General features: G+C 45.5%; 1 protein-coding gene across 1 annotated transcript in view; it reads left to right on the top strand.

Annotated features, from left to right (window-relative positions):
• Positions 1 to 10,383: 10,383 nt before the first annotated feature.
• Positions 10,384 to 21,189, top strand: part of GABRQ (gamma-aminobutyric acid type A receptor subunit theta) — an 88,260-nt gene continuing 77,454 nt past the window's right edge. Inside the window, exons 1-2 of the mRNA XM_038416233.2 lie at positions 10,384 to 11,557; positions 15,904 to 15,992. Of these exons, the coding sequence (XP_038272161.1) occupies positions 11,478 to 11,557; positions 15,904 to 15,992 (169 nt within the window). The 5' untranslated portion in view covers positions 10,384 to 11,477. The remainder of the gene's footprint in view (positions 11,558 to 15,903; positions 15,993 to 21,189) is intronic.

Genomic DNA, 21,189 nt, shown 5'->3' with positions numbered 1-21,189 from the left:
CATCACAGCAGATGTAGGATTTTAGGGGAGATTGAAGACCGGATATCAGGTGGCTTTACAGATTTTGATGGAGGGGTTATGCCAGTATATAAGGAATAGCAAGTGAAGAGATACCTGTGGACAAGTGGGTGATCTGAGAGTTAAGGATCTGGAAATGTTCTCTGGCCTGGTGAAAAGTCCCTTATTTATTCTAATCTGCTGGCTGTGACATATGCCATCTTCCAAACAAAAACAAACCCACTTTCTCAGCGTTTCCTGTTGTACCCATCATCGCGGCATCTAAGTGCTTATGTAATATTGGCTCTTATTTATGATTGTGCTCTTCATTTCTTTTTCACTTGTCCTTGTTCTTGGATGCAGAAACCATTGCTTCTTGAAGATTTCAGCTCTACAAAATTAGCAGGCCCTCTTCTCCTCCCCATGAGTGGAGGATGGGGCGGGGGGATCTTTACCAAGCTTGAGTACAGACATTGAAAGAAAAGTGGCATTTAAATGTTAATTATGTTGGCAAGTTAAACAGCTACTTCTTGTTTACCACTGTGAGATTCTCATGGCCAAAGGTAACTCCTTACAGCTAAGGAGCACTGGTGTATGTTGTATTTCAGATGCCCTCTAGTGATAGCTCCAATTATATTACTTCCTAATGCAGGACATTTCCTATTAGAGTACCTTACCCAGAATCATTTAACTGTCTCTCCGCTTGGTGAGAAAACGTTGGATTATTATCAGCAAATCTAATTGTCTCCATCCTTAGTCTACAGGAATTCACTATACCGCCTTGCTGTCCATGCAAAGCTCCAGGAAAGTGTTGGTTTAGCTTTCCACACCAGTCCCTGCAACTGATTCCTTTCCTCCCTGCAATGACTCTGAAACAGGCGGGAACTCATGCAGAGACACAGAGGAAAGGGAAAAGTGAGACAATCTAGGAAGAAATGTTTATATGACTTCTGTGCCAAAGTGACTCAGATAGGTCGTGGTCTCTGGTCCACAGTACTGAGACCAATGTGCATTATGCCAGGGCTCTTTAGGCTTCAGCACAGAGCAAAGTACAAGTCATGAGCAGCAGCAGTAAGTGTGGGGTCTCTGGCAGGGTAACAAGGCAGAACAGTGAGAAGGGAGCACAAGTGAATAATCTGACAGCAGAGGTCATGGTTTCTGGGCAGCTCTCAGAGCAACAGGCTATAGAAAACCCCCTTTCCCTCCCCCGAGTTTGTCTCTTCAGTGTTCTGACAAACACTGTCTAACAACCCCTCAAGATGAGCTCAGGAACTAGACTGAGCTCCAGAACATCCCATTCCATCTTGTTCTCAGCCAAAAGACAATCACCCCCCAATGCTGTGGAGAGAACTAAGAAAGGAGAATGGGAGCAGACTCTGTGCTTTGAGGGGGCTTCGGGGGATTCTTTCTCTTCCAAAGAAAAAAAAATCACACTATATTGTTCAAAACAGTATTTAATGGCAAAAGTGCATCTGACCTAATGAAAAAAAAAGGAGGACTTGTGGCACCTTAGAGACTAACAAATTTTGAGCATAAGCTTTCATGAGCTACGGCTCACTTCATCGGATGCATTCCCTAATGAGAGTCAGTGGATATGGGCGGATAATTCAGAGCAAATAGTTTGTTCAGTGAATGTGGCCTCTTGCCCAACAGCAGATTACAGTTTCTTTGCATGTATTTGTTATTCCACAACTACAGATGTTATTTAGCCTATGGCTGGATTGTACATATTAGATACCTGAGCTGTGTTCCTTAGTTGTGATTGCATACAGTGTTGTTGTGGCCATGTTGGTCCCAGGATACTAGAGAGCAGGCGAGTGACATCATATCTTTTGTTGGACCAACTTCTTCTGGTGAGAGAGACAAGCTTTCGAACTTACACAGAGCTCTTCTTCAAGTCGCTAGTTGTGAGTGGTCAAGTAAGTCATGTAACACTGTTTTTGTTCCCTAATTGGATGAGCTCATAAGCACAAACACTACCACATGTGAATTTAAACTTTGCTCTCCACCTGTGACTTTGAAATTCACTCCTCACAAACCTTTTGGCCAATCAAATTCAATCGCTTGCATGTTTGCAGAAAAGAGAAATATGAAAGTGGTGTAAAGGTTAGTGGGGCTAGTTCATTTAAAAAAAAAAACAATATTCCCAGCAATGGGGATCTTTTTGGTCTGTTCTCCCAGTGTTTGAAATCTGTGAAATACCGTCCTGTATCAGAGCAGGCAAAACCTAAAGTGCCTATAATAGATCAGCCCACCTGCTTCCTAATTTAAGTGTAGGTGACTGCTTCTATACCAAATCATTTGGATAGCAAATGGAAACCAGCTCCTGTGAAGCTCAAAGCACCTACCTGGCGTGCAATTGAAACCCTCCAGGGTGAAGTACTGATATGAAATAGACAGCAACTGATAAAAACAAAAGAGGTAGTTAATAAAAGCTTTAAGGGGCCAGAGGGCTGAATATTCAGCAGAGGGACAGGAGTGTGCGCATACCTTACTGCAAGGGGTAGAGGAGCAGCTGGGCGGACGAAGCCAGAGAAACCGGTGGTTGTAGGAGCAGGGAATAGAATGCCCACAGTGGAGGGGTAGGAATTAAGACACAATTGTGGGCCTGTCCCAGTGCCAGTGCACTGGTGGGGGGCAGGGCACAAGGATCTCCTTCCAGCAGGGGCAGCCATAAAGTATCTGTCTGTGTTCCCTCAGTACAGGGCTGGGACACAGGGGGGAAGCACTAGTCCTAAAAGGCCCAGAGGGGGCATGTCTGGGTGGGCTGAATGAAGGCCATGGCCCTGCCCCTCCCATAGCCAGAGCTTTAAGGGTGGGCAAGTTACTATGTCATGCCCAATGGTTTAACTGGGGCCACAGGTGAGCAGCTCTCTACAGAGCACCTGTGGACATTGTGGCCGCCCCTGACCTCCTTCCACGGCCCCTGCAGGGGGCACCACATCCCCAGCACTGCTTGGACTCCATTCAGCAGTAGGTGCGTAATGCAGTCAACTGCAGCACATGAGACAAAGAGGCAGACCTAGTCCTTTCACCACTTAAGAACTGGTCTACGTTCCAAAGCAATAGAAAAGGAAACTGATCTAACTTTTGAGGTCGGAACCCTCTACTACTGGGAGCTGGCACTTTCTGTGCTGAGGGCATTCTTTGATTTAGGAGCTAATTGCTTTCATAGGCTTCTTGCTCTCTTCTCATTAAGGCCAAATCTATGTTGTCCTTTCTCCATGGATAACCTGCTTTCTGCTGACACTGAGTTCTACTGATGATCTTACCACCCAGTCATAAAACTCTGTCTGTAGTGTGCTCTAAAGGCCTGGCTAGGAGAAAAGCCTTCGCCCAATCCTCTTTCTGCGTCTGCAAAATGGCAGGCATTAAGGAAGTCTCTAAGTGTTGGACTGTGCCCATAAATACTAAGCAGTGCTGTTGAATGTCTCAAAGTATGGGGCAAGGATGAGAGTCTGCTGGCTGAGGCTCAATCCAGACAGGTTGGAAGTGGTGCTTGCTAGCATGGTGGCGTGTCCTGGAGGATTTGGCATGGATTGTATCTGCCCCTTAATTTAAGGGGGTATGATCACTCTTTGTCATTCATGCTCACCACCTGGGGACGGGCTCAGTTGCATCCCTAGCTGTTGTTAGATGATCATGTAGCAACAATGTACAGCACAGTTATTTTATTTTTTACTTGCATCAAGTCAGCGAGATAGTGAGTGTGTCTTTTGGATATGGGCTTTGCTACTGTAAAAAGAGAACTGCTCTAAAATCAACAAGGTGAAATTCAATACAGACAAATGCAAATTACTTCACTTCAGACAGAAAAATCAAATGCAGAGCTACAAAATGGGTTTCAGAGTAGCAGCCGTGTTAGTCTGTATTCGCAAAAAGAAAAGGAGTACTTGTGGCACCTTAGAGACTAACAAATTTATTTGAGAATAAGCTTTCGTGAGCTACAACTCACTTCATCGGATGCATTCGATGAAGTGAGCTGTAGCTCACGAAAGCTTATGCTCAAATAAATTTGTTAGTCTCTAAGGTGCCACGAGTACTCCTTTTTTTTCTACAAAATAGGGAATAACTGGCTACACAATAGTACCGCAGAAGAGGAGCTAGGGGTTATAATGGATCACAAATTGAATAGGAGTCAACAATGTGATACAGTTGCAAAAAAGGCTAATATAATTCTGAACAGGAGGTATTATCCTGCTCTACTTGGCACTGGTGAGGCCTCAGCTGGAGTACTGTGTCCAGTTCTGGGGGCCACACTTTATGAAAGATGTGGACAAATTGAAGAGTCCACAGAAGAGAAACAAAAATGATAAAGATTTTAGAAAACCTGACCTATAAGGAAAGGTTAAAAGAATTGTGCATGTTTAGTCTTGAGAAAAGAAGACTGAGTGGGGACCTGATGAGGTGTCTTCAAATATGTTAAGGGCTGTTATAAAGAGGACTGTGATCACAGTTCTCCATGTCCACTGAAGGCAGGACAAGAAGTAATGGGCTTAATCTGCAGCAAGGGAGATTTAGGTAAGATATTTGGAAAATTTTTCCAACTATAAGGATAGCTAAACACTGTAATAAGCTACCAAAGGAGGATGTGCAATCCTAGTCATTGGGGGGTTTTAAAAATAGGATAAACACCTGCCAGGATGGTCTCGGTATACTTGGTCCTGCTTTGGCACTGGGGGCTGGATTAGACTACCTCTCGAGGTCCCTTCTAGCCCTATAGTTCTATGATTCAATGCCTATGCCACTTGGAGACAAGATTATGGCAATGTGTGACATGTGGGACTTCCCCTGGAAATGAGGAAAGCTGATGTAGAACACAGCAGCTCGCTTATTAAGTGTGACTTCTGTACTGGGGTCACGTGACCCCAGTGCTCTAGTACCTATTAACTCTGGGAGGAGTTGAAGATGTTGGTTTTGATTAGGGCTGTCAAGTGATTAAAAAAATTAATCTAGATTAATTGTGCAATTAATGGTGCTGTTAAACAATAACAGAATACTATTTATATCAATATTTTTGGATGTTTTCCACATTTTCAAATATATTGATTTCAATTACAACACAGAATATAAAGTATATAGTGCTCACTTTATATTTATTTTTTATTATAAATATTTGCACTGTAAAAATAAAAGAAATCATATTTCTCAATTCACTTAATACAAGTACTGTAGTGCAATCTCTTTAGCATGAAAATTGAACTTACAAATGTAGAATTATGTACAAAAATAACTGCATTCAAAAACAAAACAATGTAAAACTTTAGAGCCAGAAGTCCACTCAGTCCTACTTCTTGTTCAGACAATCACTCAAACAAACAGGATTTCTTTACATTTGCAGGAGATAATGCTGCCCGCTTCTTGTTTACAGTGTCACCTGAAAGTGCAATTAGGCATTCGCATGGCACTGTTGTAGCAGCATTGCAAGATATTTATGTGCCAGATGTGCTAAAGTTTCATATGTCCCTTCATGCTTCAACCACCATTCTAGAGGACATGCATCCAAGCTGATGATGGGTTCCACTCAATAACAATCCAAAGCAGTGCAGACCAACACATGTTTATTTTCATCATCTGAGTCAGATGCCACCAGCAGAAGGCTGATTTTCTTTTATGGTGGTTCGGGTTCTGTAGTTTCTGCACCGGAGTGTTACTCTTTTAAGACTTCTGACAGCATGCTCCAGACCTCATCCCGATCAGATGTTGGAAGGCACTTCAGATTCTTAAACCTTGGGTCGAGTACATTGGTACCTTCTTTGTGTTTTGTCAAATCTGCAGTGAAAGTGTTCTTAAAACAAACAATATGCTAGGTCATCATCTGAGATTGATATAACATGAAATATATGGCCGAATGCGGGTAAAACACAGAGCAGGAGACATATAATTCTCCCCCAAGAAGTTCAGTCACAAAATTAATTAACACATTATTTTTTTGACGAACGTCATCAGCATGGAAGCATGTCCTCTGGAATGGTGGCCGAAACGTGAAAGGGCATACGAATGTTTAGCATGTCTGGCATGTAAATACCTTGCAATGCCAGCTACAAAAGTGCCGTGGGACCGTCTGTTCTCACTTTCAAGTGACATTATAAATAAGAATAGGGCAGCATTATCTCCTGTAATTGTAAACAAACTTGTTTCTCTTAGCAACTGGCTGAACAAGAAGCAGGACTGAGTGGACTTGTAGGCTTTAAAGTTTTACATTGTTTTTGGTTCTGAGTGAAGTTTTATGTAACAAAAAAAAATCTACGTTTGTAAATTGTCCTTTCACAATAAAGAGATTGCAATACAGTACTTGTATGAGGTGAACCGAAAAATACTGTTTCTTTTGTTGATCATTTTTACAGTGCAGATATTTGTAATAAAAATAATATAAAGTGAGTACCCTACACTTTGTATTCCATGTTGTGATTGAAATCAATATTTTTGAAAATGCAGAAAAACATCCAAAATATTTAATAATTTTCAATTGGTATTTTATTGCTTAACAGTGTGATTAAAGCTGCGATTAATCGTGATTAATTTTTTTGAGTTAATTGCATGAGTTAACCATGATTAATTGAGGGTCCTAGTTTTGATCTACTAAGTTATAAATGGCCTGGGAGCTGCCTATTTCTGAGGCCACTTCTTTGTCAGTTTCCCCATCTATCATTTTTTTGTGAAGTGCACTGAGAACTTTAGAGGACAGATGCTCCATAAGGGCTAATCATTGTCACACAGTGTGTCAGGGTTTCCAGTGGGCTGCTAGCTTGTGGGGCTGTGATCTTTGGCAAGTGAACTTCTAATCTCTGTTATGTCCAGATTGTGAACTACACCTGCCACTAGGCCAGTGTGCAACAGCAATGAAGGGGTTAATGAACATATCTGCCCATGGATACAAAATATCTGCACATAGGACATGGTGGATGCTCTTAGAAAGCTCATTCCAGTCTAGAGGTGCCCATTTTTGACTATAGGGAATATGTCCGGATTCAGCCACTGAATGTCAGCACTATTGCCTAAATGAAATATCAACACATGAAGATGGTGGAAAGTGCTTCCTCTGAGGCATCTAGGGGTGGGGGAGAAGCTCCCTGTGAATGTACAGGGCGGGAAAGGAGGAGGAGTGAGGGGAGGTATTCAGGCTCAGCAGGCAGGGGGAAGGAAGGCAGCTTCCAGCGGGAAAGGTGGATTCCTATTCCAGCCCCTCCAGATCCCGCTCCCTGCTCCCAAGTGCCATAGTGGCCTCTATAGCACCTCTGGATTCTCCCACCAGGTATGTAGGTGTATGCGAGGGCAGAGACCCAACAATATTTCCATTGCAGGGGTACTAGTCCCCCTTGCACAAGCCCCCCAGGTCACCACCCCATCTGGTATTGGCCCCTGTAGGAGACAGGACACTGACCTAAAGGGAGCATAATGCTGATCCACTCTGCCAATTCCTGTGTCCCTACTACAGTAGATAAACAGTGCCAGTGTACTTCCTTAGCCATGTTACACCACATGCCTTTAATACAGGTGGGCTTGGAAGGATTACATTTGTATCTGTAAATGTCGATTTCACGGAAGACACACAAACCAACAAAAAATATTTCCATCGATGATAATCAAAATTTACAGACAGGCAAAGTAAGTAAAATGCTACTTGAGAGCTTTTCATTGGAGTGTGATTTAAGGATATTTATTTTGTCCATTTTGACACATGATGTTGGCAGTTTGTCTTTTAACATACCGGTTATGAAGCTTTACCTATTATAATCTCATCGTCTACTGTCATAAAATAATTGTTGACTGATCCCCTGTAATTTCCCACAAGTTTGAAAGTTTAAACCAATAAAAATTGGGAAAAAATGCTAAAGCCCCATAATTCTGTGCAACTGAGAAAATTTAAAAAGATAAAAATAGGAAAAAATGCTTAAAAATAAATATCACTATTATCTGCCAAAGTTATAAAAAAAATTGAATTGTGCCAAGCCTAAATATACAGGCGTTGTCATTATATCATCTGTTGAAGAAATGTGGCTGGCTGGCTGACTTTGGGGCTCATCTATTAAACAGAATGCAAATTCCGGGTGCATACATCCCTGGTGCTAACAATCCGCTTGGCATGTGTCCCATGTAGCTAGGCAAAGGCAGGTTAGGGCTAAAATGCTGCTATATATTTTCATTACTAGCAGTCAGGTTCAATGATCTAGGTTTGACCCATCTCTATGTCTATGGCAGAGAAGTAGGAGAATAGGAGGAGTTTTGGATAGGGGTTGACCATATAGAATTTCCACTCACCTTCCCAATGTGCCTTGGGTGATGCCTGACCTGAAACCGCCCCATGTAACTCCTCTAGAGATTAAATTTCTCCCAGTCATGAGAGAGCCCATTTCTTCGACACACATCCATCTCCTAACCCACTGCCAAGTGTCCCACCGGCTTGTATTCGTCTCAAGTCAGCAGGAGGGATGAATGTCCAGGCTGTGATGGCACAACACAGGGTTGCAATATTACACACTATATCATCACGAGTCTGCATCACGCCGCAGCTGACTCAGCGTTGCAACAGGGAGATGCAGCTCCCGTCGCAATGTCACGGTAGCACCAGGGGATTAAAGCACAGAGAGGGCAGCTCCCCTTCCTCCCCCTGGCCTCCTCCCACCATGCCCCCCGATGTGCGTAGCACTCCCCACAACTCCCAGTCCTTTTCCAATCTCCTTTAATCTCTGTGGGGGACTCTGAAAACCCTTGCCCAGAACAAAGCACACAGAACCCTGAGAGGCTGCCGTTCTTGTCTCACTACCGGTTCTAGCAGGGAGGCTCTGAGCAGGTCTTCCGGGTCCTCCATTCGACCCTTCCCCAATGGCCCAGAAAGCAGGACCCTCTCTCTGCAGGCCAGGTAGAGTCCAGAGAGTGACTTATGCTGACTTATCTCCACACGACCCCCTGAGCATGCTTCACCCTGGCCCCCGGCCTGGAGGAGTAGTCTATTGGGGGACCTTCATTTCCATGGTGTGTTCTGGCCTGAGGCTGCCAGCAAGCCTGCTGATACTGACCACAGGTTTGTAAGTGGCTGTCTTTCTTAGAAAACAGAGATCAGTAGCTCATTTCACACAGATCAGTGAGCCCGCTATCAGGGAAGCAGCTTGCAGTCACTGCTGACCTGGGCTGGATATGAACCAGTGACCTAACAGAGGCTGCGTTACTGGCTATTCAACTGCCAACCCACCCAGTCCCCCAAACCAGCCCTGCCTGGTTTTGGATACCACCTCACCATCAAGGTTTCTTCCTTGTTCCGCCCAGCTCCCGCTGAGGTCCCATCGGTTATACTCCCTGATCACTGGATGTTGTCTGTCTGGAGCGTGGGCTGGACAGAACATAGCGTGGGCTGACAGTGTTGGATCTCTGTTCTGGGAAATGTAAAGCAAGAGGGAAGGGAGTTGCTTGAAAAACAGGAGATGGGATTAATCTTCTCTGCTATGAGGTGGGAAAGGCAGGGGATTCTCTGCCCTGGGGGAAGGAAGAGGGGAAAACTCTTTCTAGCTATCAACAGAGCAACTCTGCAGCAATGTTTTGTCCAACAGAAGAAAATGTATCTGTATGTTCAATCTTCAGCTCCCATGTGCCTGTCCCCAGGACAGAAGCCTGAGGAGCGCTAAGCGTTGGCCAGTTCAGCCATTGTGACAAATGCATTTCCCTTTTGGCCAATGTGAGTTTGGACAGGATATAAACCTGCATGCTTCAGGGCATAAACCAGCCTCTACCTGAGTAGCTTAGGAAGAAACTTCCTACATCCTGTGTTTTGTCCACTGTCCTCTGAGGCAGTTGGTACAGGCCACGGTGAGGGACAAGATACTGGACTAGCTGGCCCCATGGTCTGATCCAACCTGGCAGTTCCTATGCTCTTAAACAGTCCACCCACCTGGCTCTGGAGTCAAGGGCTTGACAGAACTCATACCCTGTTCCCAGGAAAAAAATCCCTCCAGGAAAGTCTGTAGCCGCATATTTTAGCCAGCAGGGCTGGGTTATTGTTTTATTTTATAGGGTTTTATTAGAAAAAGATCCATAGCTGATAAGGAAAGCATCATGAGGATGACTGTTTGCTTTGTGTCATTACTATTTCAGTGGGCAAATCCACAACATAATTAACCGACACTTGGCAGCACTTTCAGATTTCAAACCCCCAAACTTGTGCCTTGTTGGGCCAATAGCTCCGCTCCTGTCTAATTCCAAAAGAAAGAAAGATCCTTTTTCTGGGTCACTGTCTCTCCTTCCTGGGGGAACTCCCGGATTCTCTCCGTCATCTGCCAGAAACCATTAGGAATTCTCCCCAAAGGCTTCCCAGGAATGCTGTCAGGCCTCTTAGCCCCATGGGCTAGAGAGATGCTCTCATGTGCTTTGCCTTCTCCTCCGTGCTCTCTCATTGAAGGAAAAGGTTTGGTTTTGTGACCTCGCCAGTCTATTTCAAATGGCCACAGCAGTGATCTGCTCCATCAACTGAACCATCTCTCCTCCAGACTTATCCTCTCCCCCCAAAACAACATTTCCTCCCCCCCGTCAAAAAAAATCCCCTCTCCCAACCAGCAAGGGTTAATGTTGTCAGCCATGACGTCAGGATTGTAATTTGCCCATAGATTTTTTTTTCCTTCCCCAATCTACAAAAGTCCCTCTCTCCTCCCCTCCCCTTGTGACTTTGCAATGTGCAGCAAAACTCTACAGGAGCTGCAGCAACAGCATTAAGGAGACATGCAGCTCTGCTTTTGAGAGCAATTCTTTCTGCATACAGGGATTTTTTTTTTTGCTTTGTGTTTGTTTTTTAACCCTTTCACAAAATCCATCCAAGTCACCAGCATCAGGGTGCAAGTAAAATAAAATAAAATCGCACCCTTGGGCTTGAAAGCCCCCCTCCTAAAAATAAAATAAAATAAAATAAAATTAAAATAAAAAAGAGGGAGGAGAGCAAACAGATGAGTAAAGGGTAGGTGAAATCCAGAATAAAATTGCATTGCTAGATAACTCTCACCCTCCCCCCCGCACCACACACACACACTTTCTCCTCCTCCTCTTCTCTGAAGGTGGATAACAGGAGCCATGCAACATCTGCAGAACTGGATGGCAAAATAGGAGGGGGAAAATAATCAAAGTGGAGAGTTCAGGGGAGATCCGGTTCTTTTTTCTTTTTTTACCTGTGAGATTTGATTCTACATTTTGCTGAGTCCATTTTGGGGACATTTCATTTTTCTCTCTCTTGGGATTTTTCTCCATTGCCAGAGGATGTCTCTTGTTGAGAAGATGCTGAAAGGAAGAAGAGGCGAATTCTTTGACTGGCACTGAAGGGAGGGGGAATATATATTTCCCCCATATTTTTTTTTACTGACTTGTGCTTTTTTTTTTAATAAAGGAAATTATTTGTTGTTTTCTTCTTCTTCTTCTTCTTCTTTTTTTTTTGGAGGGGGATTTCAGAAGATCTTCCCCTCCGCTCCAAACATTTTTTCCCCTCCATCGTGTTTGTGGAAATGTGGAGATTTCAGGCAGACAGATTGAGTGCATTTGTCTCTGCTTTAGCAGCGCTTTGTCTCGCCTGCTGTGCGCAAAGGTAAGGATTTGATTTCCAGGGTGCAGGGACAGATGGGGAGGCTTGGAGGAGTGGGCTGGGTTTCTTTGGTGGTAGTGGTGGTGGGGGTCTTTCACCCAAATTGCTTTCCTAGTGCCTGCTATTTCTTACTTCCCAGTCAATTGCATTTTAGGGGGAGGAGGGGTGGCTCATGCATGGGATCTAGAGCAAGCTCTCTGCAGACGGAGCTCACCTCGCAGCTCGTTTGCATCAGAGTCTCCTACTGTAAGGGAAACTGACGCGAATTTAGGGGAATTGACAAAATGAAGCCTTGCGCTGGGGAACATTATATCCAGCGAGCAGAGATGGAACTAAACACAAGCACCGGTCTGTATATATACGTGATACCTGCAAAAACAAACATACACCCGGACATAGCCATGTCTGTGTCTGAACACACAGAATGCACATGTATCCACACACACACACGTCCATGCATGTGTGCCTTCACATAGCTATACAGTGTGCATTACAGATGCAGTGCATACATCCATCATGCATACATATTTATTCATTGCATGCACACATGTAAATATAACCATATGTATTTATGTGCAATGCATTCACACATATCTATGCATGTATGCATCCATATATACTCACATGTGTATATTCATGCAGTACATCGTATCACATATACAGTGGACAGTATACTAGATATGCAATGCATGTGTCCAGAGATGTCTACTTAGTAATGTATTGCATACATACATGCAGAGATATGACTATATATATGGACACAAGAGATCCATGCATTCACACATGTACACACATCCATAGTGGACAATGTATGTGGAGGGCATCTATGCATAAATATTTATCCACTGAACATACACATACAGTGTATACGCGCTCATTTTCAGTTCACACATATGTGCATTTACACAGAATGCACTCATCAGTGCATTAAAAGACAGGGTAATTGTGTATTAGATATATACTCATACATCCTTGCATATATAATATTGCATTACATTAAAACATCTACAGGTCCAGGCACAAATATACATCTGTGAAAATACAGAGATCTATGTTCCCTATTTACACAAAAACACAGATGCATATACATATGCACATGTGCAGATCCATGCCCACACACACAACCCTTCCCTCCTACTGTTTAATGCATGACACATACACTGTACACTGAAAAATATACACACTCATGCAAATGCACATGCGCATGTGGATCCTGCCCACTCATATATGCCCATGCACGAGTTTGTTTACACCTGCATAAGCATAGACTCAGGTTCACATACAGTATACACATACCCATTACACACACATGAAACTAAATTCATACACGTAAGGTACATGCACACATCCATGCTCACTAAGCATCTTGCACACACATACAGGACCCAGACATTTGGGTGTGTGCAGAGATGTACAGTGTACATGCACACCTGCTCAGAGTCAGGTGTGCAATATCCAAAGATACAAGTCACACATTGAATGTATATGTATCCTACATGGATACCGACCCATGTTCATAAAGATTTTACACTTAGCTACAGAGGCACACAAATCCTGTGTAACTACACAGATCGTTTGTTCAGAGGAAGATAGATGGCCTTACAGTGCAGGCACAGGATTGAGAGGCAGGAAACCTTGGCCCTATTTTTTCTTTCCTAGGATACAAGTAACTCCCATTGACTTTGGTGGGAGATACTTGTAGTTTGTGGGAAAGAAAGGGACAGCAGGGTTCTAGTTCCAATTCTGCCACAGACTTTCTGTGTGACTTTGGGTATACTGAGTACTCTGTCCCTGCCTTAGTTTCCCTGTCTGTAAAATGGAGGTAATGATACTTTCTAACCTCATGGCTTGTTGTGGGGATAAATAAATGTTTGTAAATTCCATTGAGGAACGCATTCTATAAGCCTGAAGCATTTTGATTATCATATACATATATGAAAACTCATGCACCTAGTTGTGCACATGCACACACGTACAGCTAAATGTGCATGTATCCAGAGTGTGCACATATACATACTTATACAGATTCCTGAAATACATATACACATACACGCACAAATACATGCACAGACACACATAAATCCACATGTGCATGTGGTACATACTTATCTACGCAAATGTTCATAACCTATGTAAGCACAGACTTGTGTATGAGAATATACACGTCTGCATTTTCCTGTACACTTGTGTAAAGACATACCTAAACAATTTGGGCACATGTATAAAAACCCAGATCATATACACACGGCCATCATCATATTCACTGAACAGTTTATCCATGTGCCTAGATTGTGCCAAGATAAATATGTTGGTTTATGTTCACACATACACATTCTGATTGAAGGTGTATGCATTGAAAATCCAGGCACACACACAGGCTCATGCACCCAGATCAATAACACACGCACACACCGGTGAATTTATCCACACTCATACGCTAATATCCATACACCTGTACTCACAGATTCATGCACCTATACATATATATGTAATACACGTGTACGTATCTGGGCACCCAGATTTACAGCATGCATACATAGATCTATATTTTTACCCAGACTCAGCCATCCATATGCTGATCCATGCACTCAGATCGAGTTGCATGAGGACCAGGTCCATACACACACCTGTGTATACAGATCTCAGCACATACATCACACACACTGACTCGAGTACTCATGTGCATGTAGATCCATGTTCACATACAGTAAATCCATAAGCATAAATCACATCCAGATGTGTACAAAGACATGTGCATGCACCCCCTAGAGCATGTGGACATGTCAGCACAATCCCCCAGCTTCAGGCAGACACCAAGGTTGGCTGGAAGGGGTAATATTGTGTTGCAGCTTTACATCCTAGGCGGATCTGCTGTGGAGGGAAAGATGGCCTGAAAGATGTGTCTTTTTCATGGGATTTGGAATTTAACCTAGGATTGCAAAGAATGTTGTTTGATGATGGCACGTGTACACAAGCTCTATGGAAAACAAGTCTTATTTCTTGGACAGAGCTGGGACTATGGTTGGGTTTGGGGGTCACTCAAGTGGAAACAATCTGCACTTACCTATATTTTGGAGCTTCATTCTTGTAGCTTCTTCCTCCCTTCCTAATGTTCCACCAGCACTTTCCTTGCCTCTAGGACTATTTATATCAGGAGATCCCTCTCGTTCATATGGCTGGAAGGAATTGGAACTCCAGTAGCAATGGAGGCTACCAAACCTTCAAATGGAAAACACAAGGCTTGGTAGGGAAAATATCATTATCTAGGCATACCGAGCCAAAGATGGACTCTTCCTCTCTCTCGTTCTCTCCAGGTCTTTGTTGCTAAGAAGATATTAGAAGCTGCTGTGTAATATTTATTCTCAGAGGTCAAAGATCATAGATCTATGTGTGTAGGAGGGAGCGTGGCTAACACAAGAGAGTGCCTGGGTGCACAGAATGTGAAAGGGAGATTGCATAGATGAATGTGTTTGGGCAGGGGGTGAATATCATTGGGAGTTCAATGTGTATTAGGTGTGAGAAGTCTAGCTTTATATATAGTGTGTGTGAGAGACAGAAAGTGCCTACTGTGTTGAAGATGAAGTGTGTGTGCAGGGTGAGATGGAGGCAGCGCATGGAGGTCTGTATGTAACAGGGAGGGCAAATTTGTGTACACTGTGTGTTTGACAGAGATACAGTGAGTGTGTGTGACTAGAGTGAGGAAGCCCTGTGTGTGTGTATGGTAGAGGATGCAGATTTGTGTACAGTGTGTGAGAGTGAGTGCGTGTACAGTATGAGAGAACACAAGGGGCATGTGAGTGAGAAGGAAGTTGAAAGGCTGTGGAGTGTGACGAAGATGGAGGCTGTGTATGTATAGTGTATGTGACAGGATGTATGTGGGTGTATGTGACAGGGACAGTAAATGGGGAAGAGTGTGTGTGTGCAGTGGTAGAAAGAGAATGAGTTCTACAGTGCCCATTTAAGAGCCCCTGTGTGCCACCCCCTCCAGGGATTGGTTCATAGACTTTTTAGACTGCTTGGATTTCCCAAAGGTATGGGATCCCCAGCAGCCTCCAGCTGGGCTTGTATTTAACAGGGCATGTGCAGTGTGAAGAGTGCGAGGATAGCTGTGTGCGTGCAAGACAGTGAATGTGTGTGTGTGTGTGTGAGAAGAGGGCTACGACTGGGAGAGAGATAGAGAGGGGGTGTTTGTGAGAGGAAAAGCTCGTGTGTGAGGCAGGGAGCATGTGTGCATGCACACCGGGGTTCAGCCTGCAATCCAGGGAACGTGTCTGCCTTTTGCCTAGGCCCTCATGTGGCTCTCCTTTGTGGGGACGATGATAAGGATTTCTTTTTCTTCTCTGTTTCAGCCAATCCACTGGGAATATTTCTGTGGTGAAAGAGATTGTGGACAAATTGCTGAAGGGGTATGACGTCCGCCTCAGACCCGACTTCGGAGGTACGATGAGCCACATTCTCTCTCGCGCTGGGGTAGTTTGCAATTCGAGGAAATGCAGCAGAGGCACTAGAAGCCAACTGCTCCATATGTCAATGCTACCTGTTCAGCTGCCAGCAACATGAATCAACCTGTGAGATTTTCCCTTCTCCATGCTCCCTCTCTCTCTTCCTCTGCTGTTTCTCTGCCCTCCCCCCTTCCTACTCTCTCTCTCTCCTTGTGCTTCCTTTGCCCTCTCTCATGCAGTTTTCTTTCTCTGTCTGTCATTCTCTCTTTTGATCCTTCCTTGTGCTCTCCCTGGCCTCCTCCTCATTTCCTTTCTCTCTCAGATCCCTGCTCCCCCTGCCCCTGTCTCTCATTTGCTCTCTCCCTTGCTCTTTCTCTACCAGTATGTGTGTTCCAGTGTTTGGCATTCTCGGATTGTTTGCTGGCTGTTGACCCCTGTAACAGGCTGTCTGGAAGTTGGATAAACTGTGTTGCTCTGGGTTTAACCTCACTCATGGGCTGCCGAAAGCTCAAGAAAAACCCCAACAACCCTACAGTCTGTATCCCATGGACTCTGGCATTTCTGTAGATGCTTCACTGTGACATTGGCTCACCGGATATCTCCCTCTGCCCCCTTCGCCACACGGTACAATGCTGTAGCTATCCTTCCCCCTGGGTACAGAGAGTTTTGCAGTTTGTCCCCCAGTTGGTCAGACCGTCCGCTGGCCAGGCTGATGGTTTGTCAGGATACTAATTGATGAGGTGGTACGAGAAGTACCAGGAAGTTAGTGTGGTCTCTCTGGAATGCTCCGTGCCTCCTGCTATGGATGCAGAATGAAATATTCCTTCCAGAGATGGCAATCTCACTGCTATTTGGAAGGAGACATTCTTGTCTGCTGATCCCCACGGGCAGGGCTTTACAGCCCCCCAGGCATCAAAGAAAAAGAAGAGAGAAAGGAAGGTTCTTTACTTTTTTGGGTGGGGTGGGGAAATAATTACAGGGCTGTGAAGCCCCATCGGTGGGTATTTATTGGCACCCACTTAATAGTAGGAACTAGACTATGATGTGAGTGTCGGGGCACTTTCTCTTTGGCTTTCCTTGATTTGGTATTTTTGGCCTTAGTTGGGTGGTGCTTTCCCTTTGTCTGTAGGTAGGAGTTTATCTCAGAAGTTCTGGGAGTTGCAGAGGACTGAGTGGCCTTTCTGGAGACAACTGCTGAAAAGCAGATTCATGTCCTTGGTTTCAAGGGGAAAATGTGCCAATGATGGTGTGGGACAGAGGTCTCCCATTACAGGCCTGATCCAAAGGCCACTGAAGTTGATGGGAAGATTCCCACTGAGTTCCAGGAGCTTTGAATCAGTCCTTAAGTATCCCAGTTTCTCTCTGCTCCATAAACTAGCTATGATCTCTCTATTTATCCATCATCTCAGACTTCCCTTCACCTCACACAAACCTGCCTGTATTTGCCCATGGTTAAGGCTCTCTCCCCACCCTCTTTCCACCCCACTCTCATGTCACATCACTGCTGGTGGAATGGGATTTTCAGAAGGGCAGGAGCAGTATAATCAGCTGCTGAAATGCAGACTCTAAGGAGGGCTTGAGGTGGGGAAAGACTCTCCCATGTAAAATGACTCCTCCATGGTGCAAAGTGGTACATCCTGAAATTCGCTTCAATGGACACAGCTTCGGGAGGGTAGCAGCACTCAGCAAGCGAGCAGGAGGTAATGGAATTTCTTTGAATCTGGAATACAGGAAGGCTTGATGAAAAGGGTTTATCAGGGAAACACGAAGCTGGCTGGCACCAGTCACAGAAGTTGGTGCAGTCACATTTTATGGGTGGAGAACTTCAGAGATGCCATAAAAATGGCAAGAAAACCGCCTAGTAAGCCTTTGGGATTATTAGGATACAGTAAAACACAGTAGGTGATCCAGCTCTGTGCAGGGGCAACATGAACTGACGGAGGGTGAGGGCAGTAGTGACTTTGGGGAATTGGCTATCCTGTCTCCCCATGGAGCCTGGCTCAGGGCTCCAGAGCAGGCAGGGAGTCATGCATGATCAGTTGAAAGTGCTTTGTCTCACTTGAGTGCCCATCCAGCAGAGCAGCCCCATGACACACACTGTCCCTCTTTAGCTGGTTTGAAAGAATAGACCTGGGATTGATGCAGGAATTGCTGGGTGACGATCTGTGACCAGTGCAATGAAGGTGGTCAGAACGATGGCTCATAACAGCCCCTTCTGACCTTAAAACCTATGAGAAGATCTCTAATTTTCCACCTACATTTGCAAAGTGCTCATTGGATCTCCATAATAAAAGCAGAGAGAGAGAGAGGGAGAGAGAGAGAGCCCCCGACCCCCGTGTTTAATTGTTGCTTTCCCAACTTTATTAAAAAAGGCTCAGTTCTTCTCTTTCCCCTATTTTGAAGGGTTCAATAGCACAAGAGACTAGCCCCACGGGGCTCCGAGTCTGAGCAGGCAGTGCAAGCTTCTCCCACATGATGCCATTGACACTCTCGGATTGAAAGGGGCTTTCAGCCTCTCTGGATGGTTCGGTCCTCTGTCTCTGTCCCTGCACAGCCTGAAATAAGAGAATTGATTGTAGCGGTAGGACCATGAACCCCAGGACCATGTAAGGGTCCCCTAACAGTCAGGAGATGGCGACACATCTCGGTCATCGTTAAACTAGTGAGCTGGAGGTGAAAGTCTACATGTACCAATACCAGTCACCACAGTTATCTGAGTCCCCGAGACTTTGAGCCAAATCTGTCCCTGAGGCAATTCTACTGAGGCCAGTACTGTCACACCAGGGGATGAATGTGGCTCACTGTGTTTACTACCTCATTCATATCCCTGCCATTGAGGGGTTGAGGTTTCCACCCTATCCCGTAAATAGTCGATAAAGCTAGAAAATCTTGGGTAAGACCCAGGAAGCTTTCTGGGAGCAAGGCTCCCTTCTCCCAGGGATATGTAGGAGCCAGGAAAGTACCTCAGAACTCAGGCCCACAAGCAACCAGAGGGGTTAGGCTGGCTCCCAGCAGGGACCTATGGGTATCTGTGCTTGCTCTGACTCCACGCCCCACCCTCGTGCCAAAGATCAGGGAGGCACAAAGGCCTTGAACCTCAGCAATATTTAGGTACCTCACAACCACTGAGCTAGGTGCCTAAATACCTTAGAGGATCCGGGCCTAAGTACAGTTCCTCCTCACAACCAGAGCTCTCCTGGCAGGTCTCATGCACAGAGCTGCTGTGGCTGGCCAAGCTGCACTCTAGAGTTGTCAGTGATATCAGTTTGTCATCCCTGTGGTATTATCTGTTAGTGTGCGTCCACCCCCACTACGCTCCCACACACCATTGCTGCACTTTGACCTGGCAATAGGGAACTGCCAGAGCACCCCTTTCCAAAGAGTCCCGGTGCTTTTCTCTGGCCCAGTAGCATCCTGCCCTCCCCTTATTACAGTCCAGTTCTCCTAGCTCCTGCTCCCTCTTTCTCATACACACAATTTTATCTCACTTTCCATGGCACAGTACTCCAAACAGATCTCTGTATCCCTGTCCATCCCAGGGATGATAGAGCTGCTCCTGTTCACACCCTCTGCCCTTAGGAGCCCCAAGTTACAGACCCAAATTCCTCTCCCTCCCACACACACTTGCATGCCCTTTCTCACTACAAGCCCAAATTCTCCCTCCCTCCCTCACACACACACACACACACTATCTCTCTCTCTCCGCTACCTGTATCCCATGTTTTATCTTCTCTGCATCCCCTCCATGCTGCTCTATTGATGTAAGGTAAATGGGTGGCCAGAGAGGTTAGAAACCAGCCAATCAGTGATAGTTCCCCTCTGCCCCCCCACAAGTGAAAACACCCTACAAAGAGAATCTCTCCTGGGGCCCTGACTTCACTGAAAGGCCCCCCACACACCTTTCCTAAGACAAAGGCCCTCCCTATCCCAGTATCCCTCTGTACTACCCAGGACACAGTGCTGCAACAGATCTGAATGCCGCTTACTGTTCCCCAGCTCCCTGAGATAGAAAGAGAACTCCAACTAATGCCAAAAGGAGGACAGGCCTACTGGGGATTGCAGTTCACTTTTTAATTTTGAGATGCCTCGTTAGCTCCAGGCCGAGCTGAGCAGCTGAGAAGCGTCAGCCACTCACTTCCCCCTTTGAAGCTCATTAGACCGATGAGCAGGTTGGCTCTCAGGGGTGGCACCATGGCGGAGGGAGTGTCGTGTTCATCAGTTCAGCTGAACCATGACTGGGATGGAGAGGGGCTCCTGACAAATCTTGGCCCACCTTCCCCAGCCAAACAGCCAGAGTCGGATCATGGTGTCCAGAGGTTGCTAGCTGTGGAGATGGAGCTTGGGTGATGGGGGAGTGTGGAGGGTGACTCAGTGGACTCATCAGTGGCATCACATCTTAGGAGCTCAGGTGCTAAATCTTACTAGCTTGAGTGACAGATTCATTGAGTTGGATGATCGCGGTCTAGTTCTTAGCTGGCACCTGGCTTCTTCTGGGAATAGGTGCTAGCATATCTGCTCAGGAGGTAGTCTGGGATACCAAAGGGGCATTGAGCACGGGGGTGGGGGGTGGGGAGCCTTGTGGGAATAGCTGGGATAGCATGGGGTGTCCAAGATGCCTTGACAGCACTAGGAGATGGCCTACGACTGGAATAGCAAGGCGTTGTTGCAGAGCAGCCTGAGAGGCTTGTCATAATTGGGGGGAGTCCCCATACTGGAATAGAAGGGGGTGCTACAGGGGAGAAGTAAGATATATTGGCAGAGTTGTCAGTCTGTGGGGAGGGGAGATCTCAGTACTGAAATAGCAAGAACAGGGTAGGGGAGAGGGCAGGAGTAGGGTGCTTTGGCTGAGCTGAGGGGGCGGGCGAGTTCCCAGCACTGGACCAGCAGGGGAAGCATGCATCAGGAATTCAGTTGTGTGGGATCCAGCAGGCTATGTCTGGGGCACACTGATAGAGCGGTGCACAGGCCTTGTTTCTTAGAAGAGAAGGTGTGACAGCGTGGTTGGAGGGAGGGCAGGAAGCTTTCACAGCAGCATCCTGCACAGTGCCTGGCTCTAGTTAGCGCTCTTAGCCTCTCACTTTTGGAAGCATTAGCTCCAAAGCAAAAGAAAGCAAATTAAGAAGGTATTGCCCCAGGTCAGAGAAGGAGATGCAGGAAATGGCGCGAGGAACCCTGTTAAGCGCAGTGACTCAG

The sequence above is a fragment of the Dermochelys coriacea genome, chromosome 9 (genome assembly GCF_009764565.3).
Source record: "Dermochelys coriacea isolate rDerCor1 chromosome 9, rDerCor1.pri.v4, whole genome shotgun sequence".
Classification (NCBI taxonomy): domain Eukaryota; kingdom Metazoa; phylum Chordata; order Testudines; family Dermochelyidae; genus Dermochelys; species Dermochelys coriacea.
The sequence above is the reverse complement of the archived record's forward strand: the minus strand, read 5'-3'. Positions and strand labels throughout refer to the sequence as shown.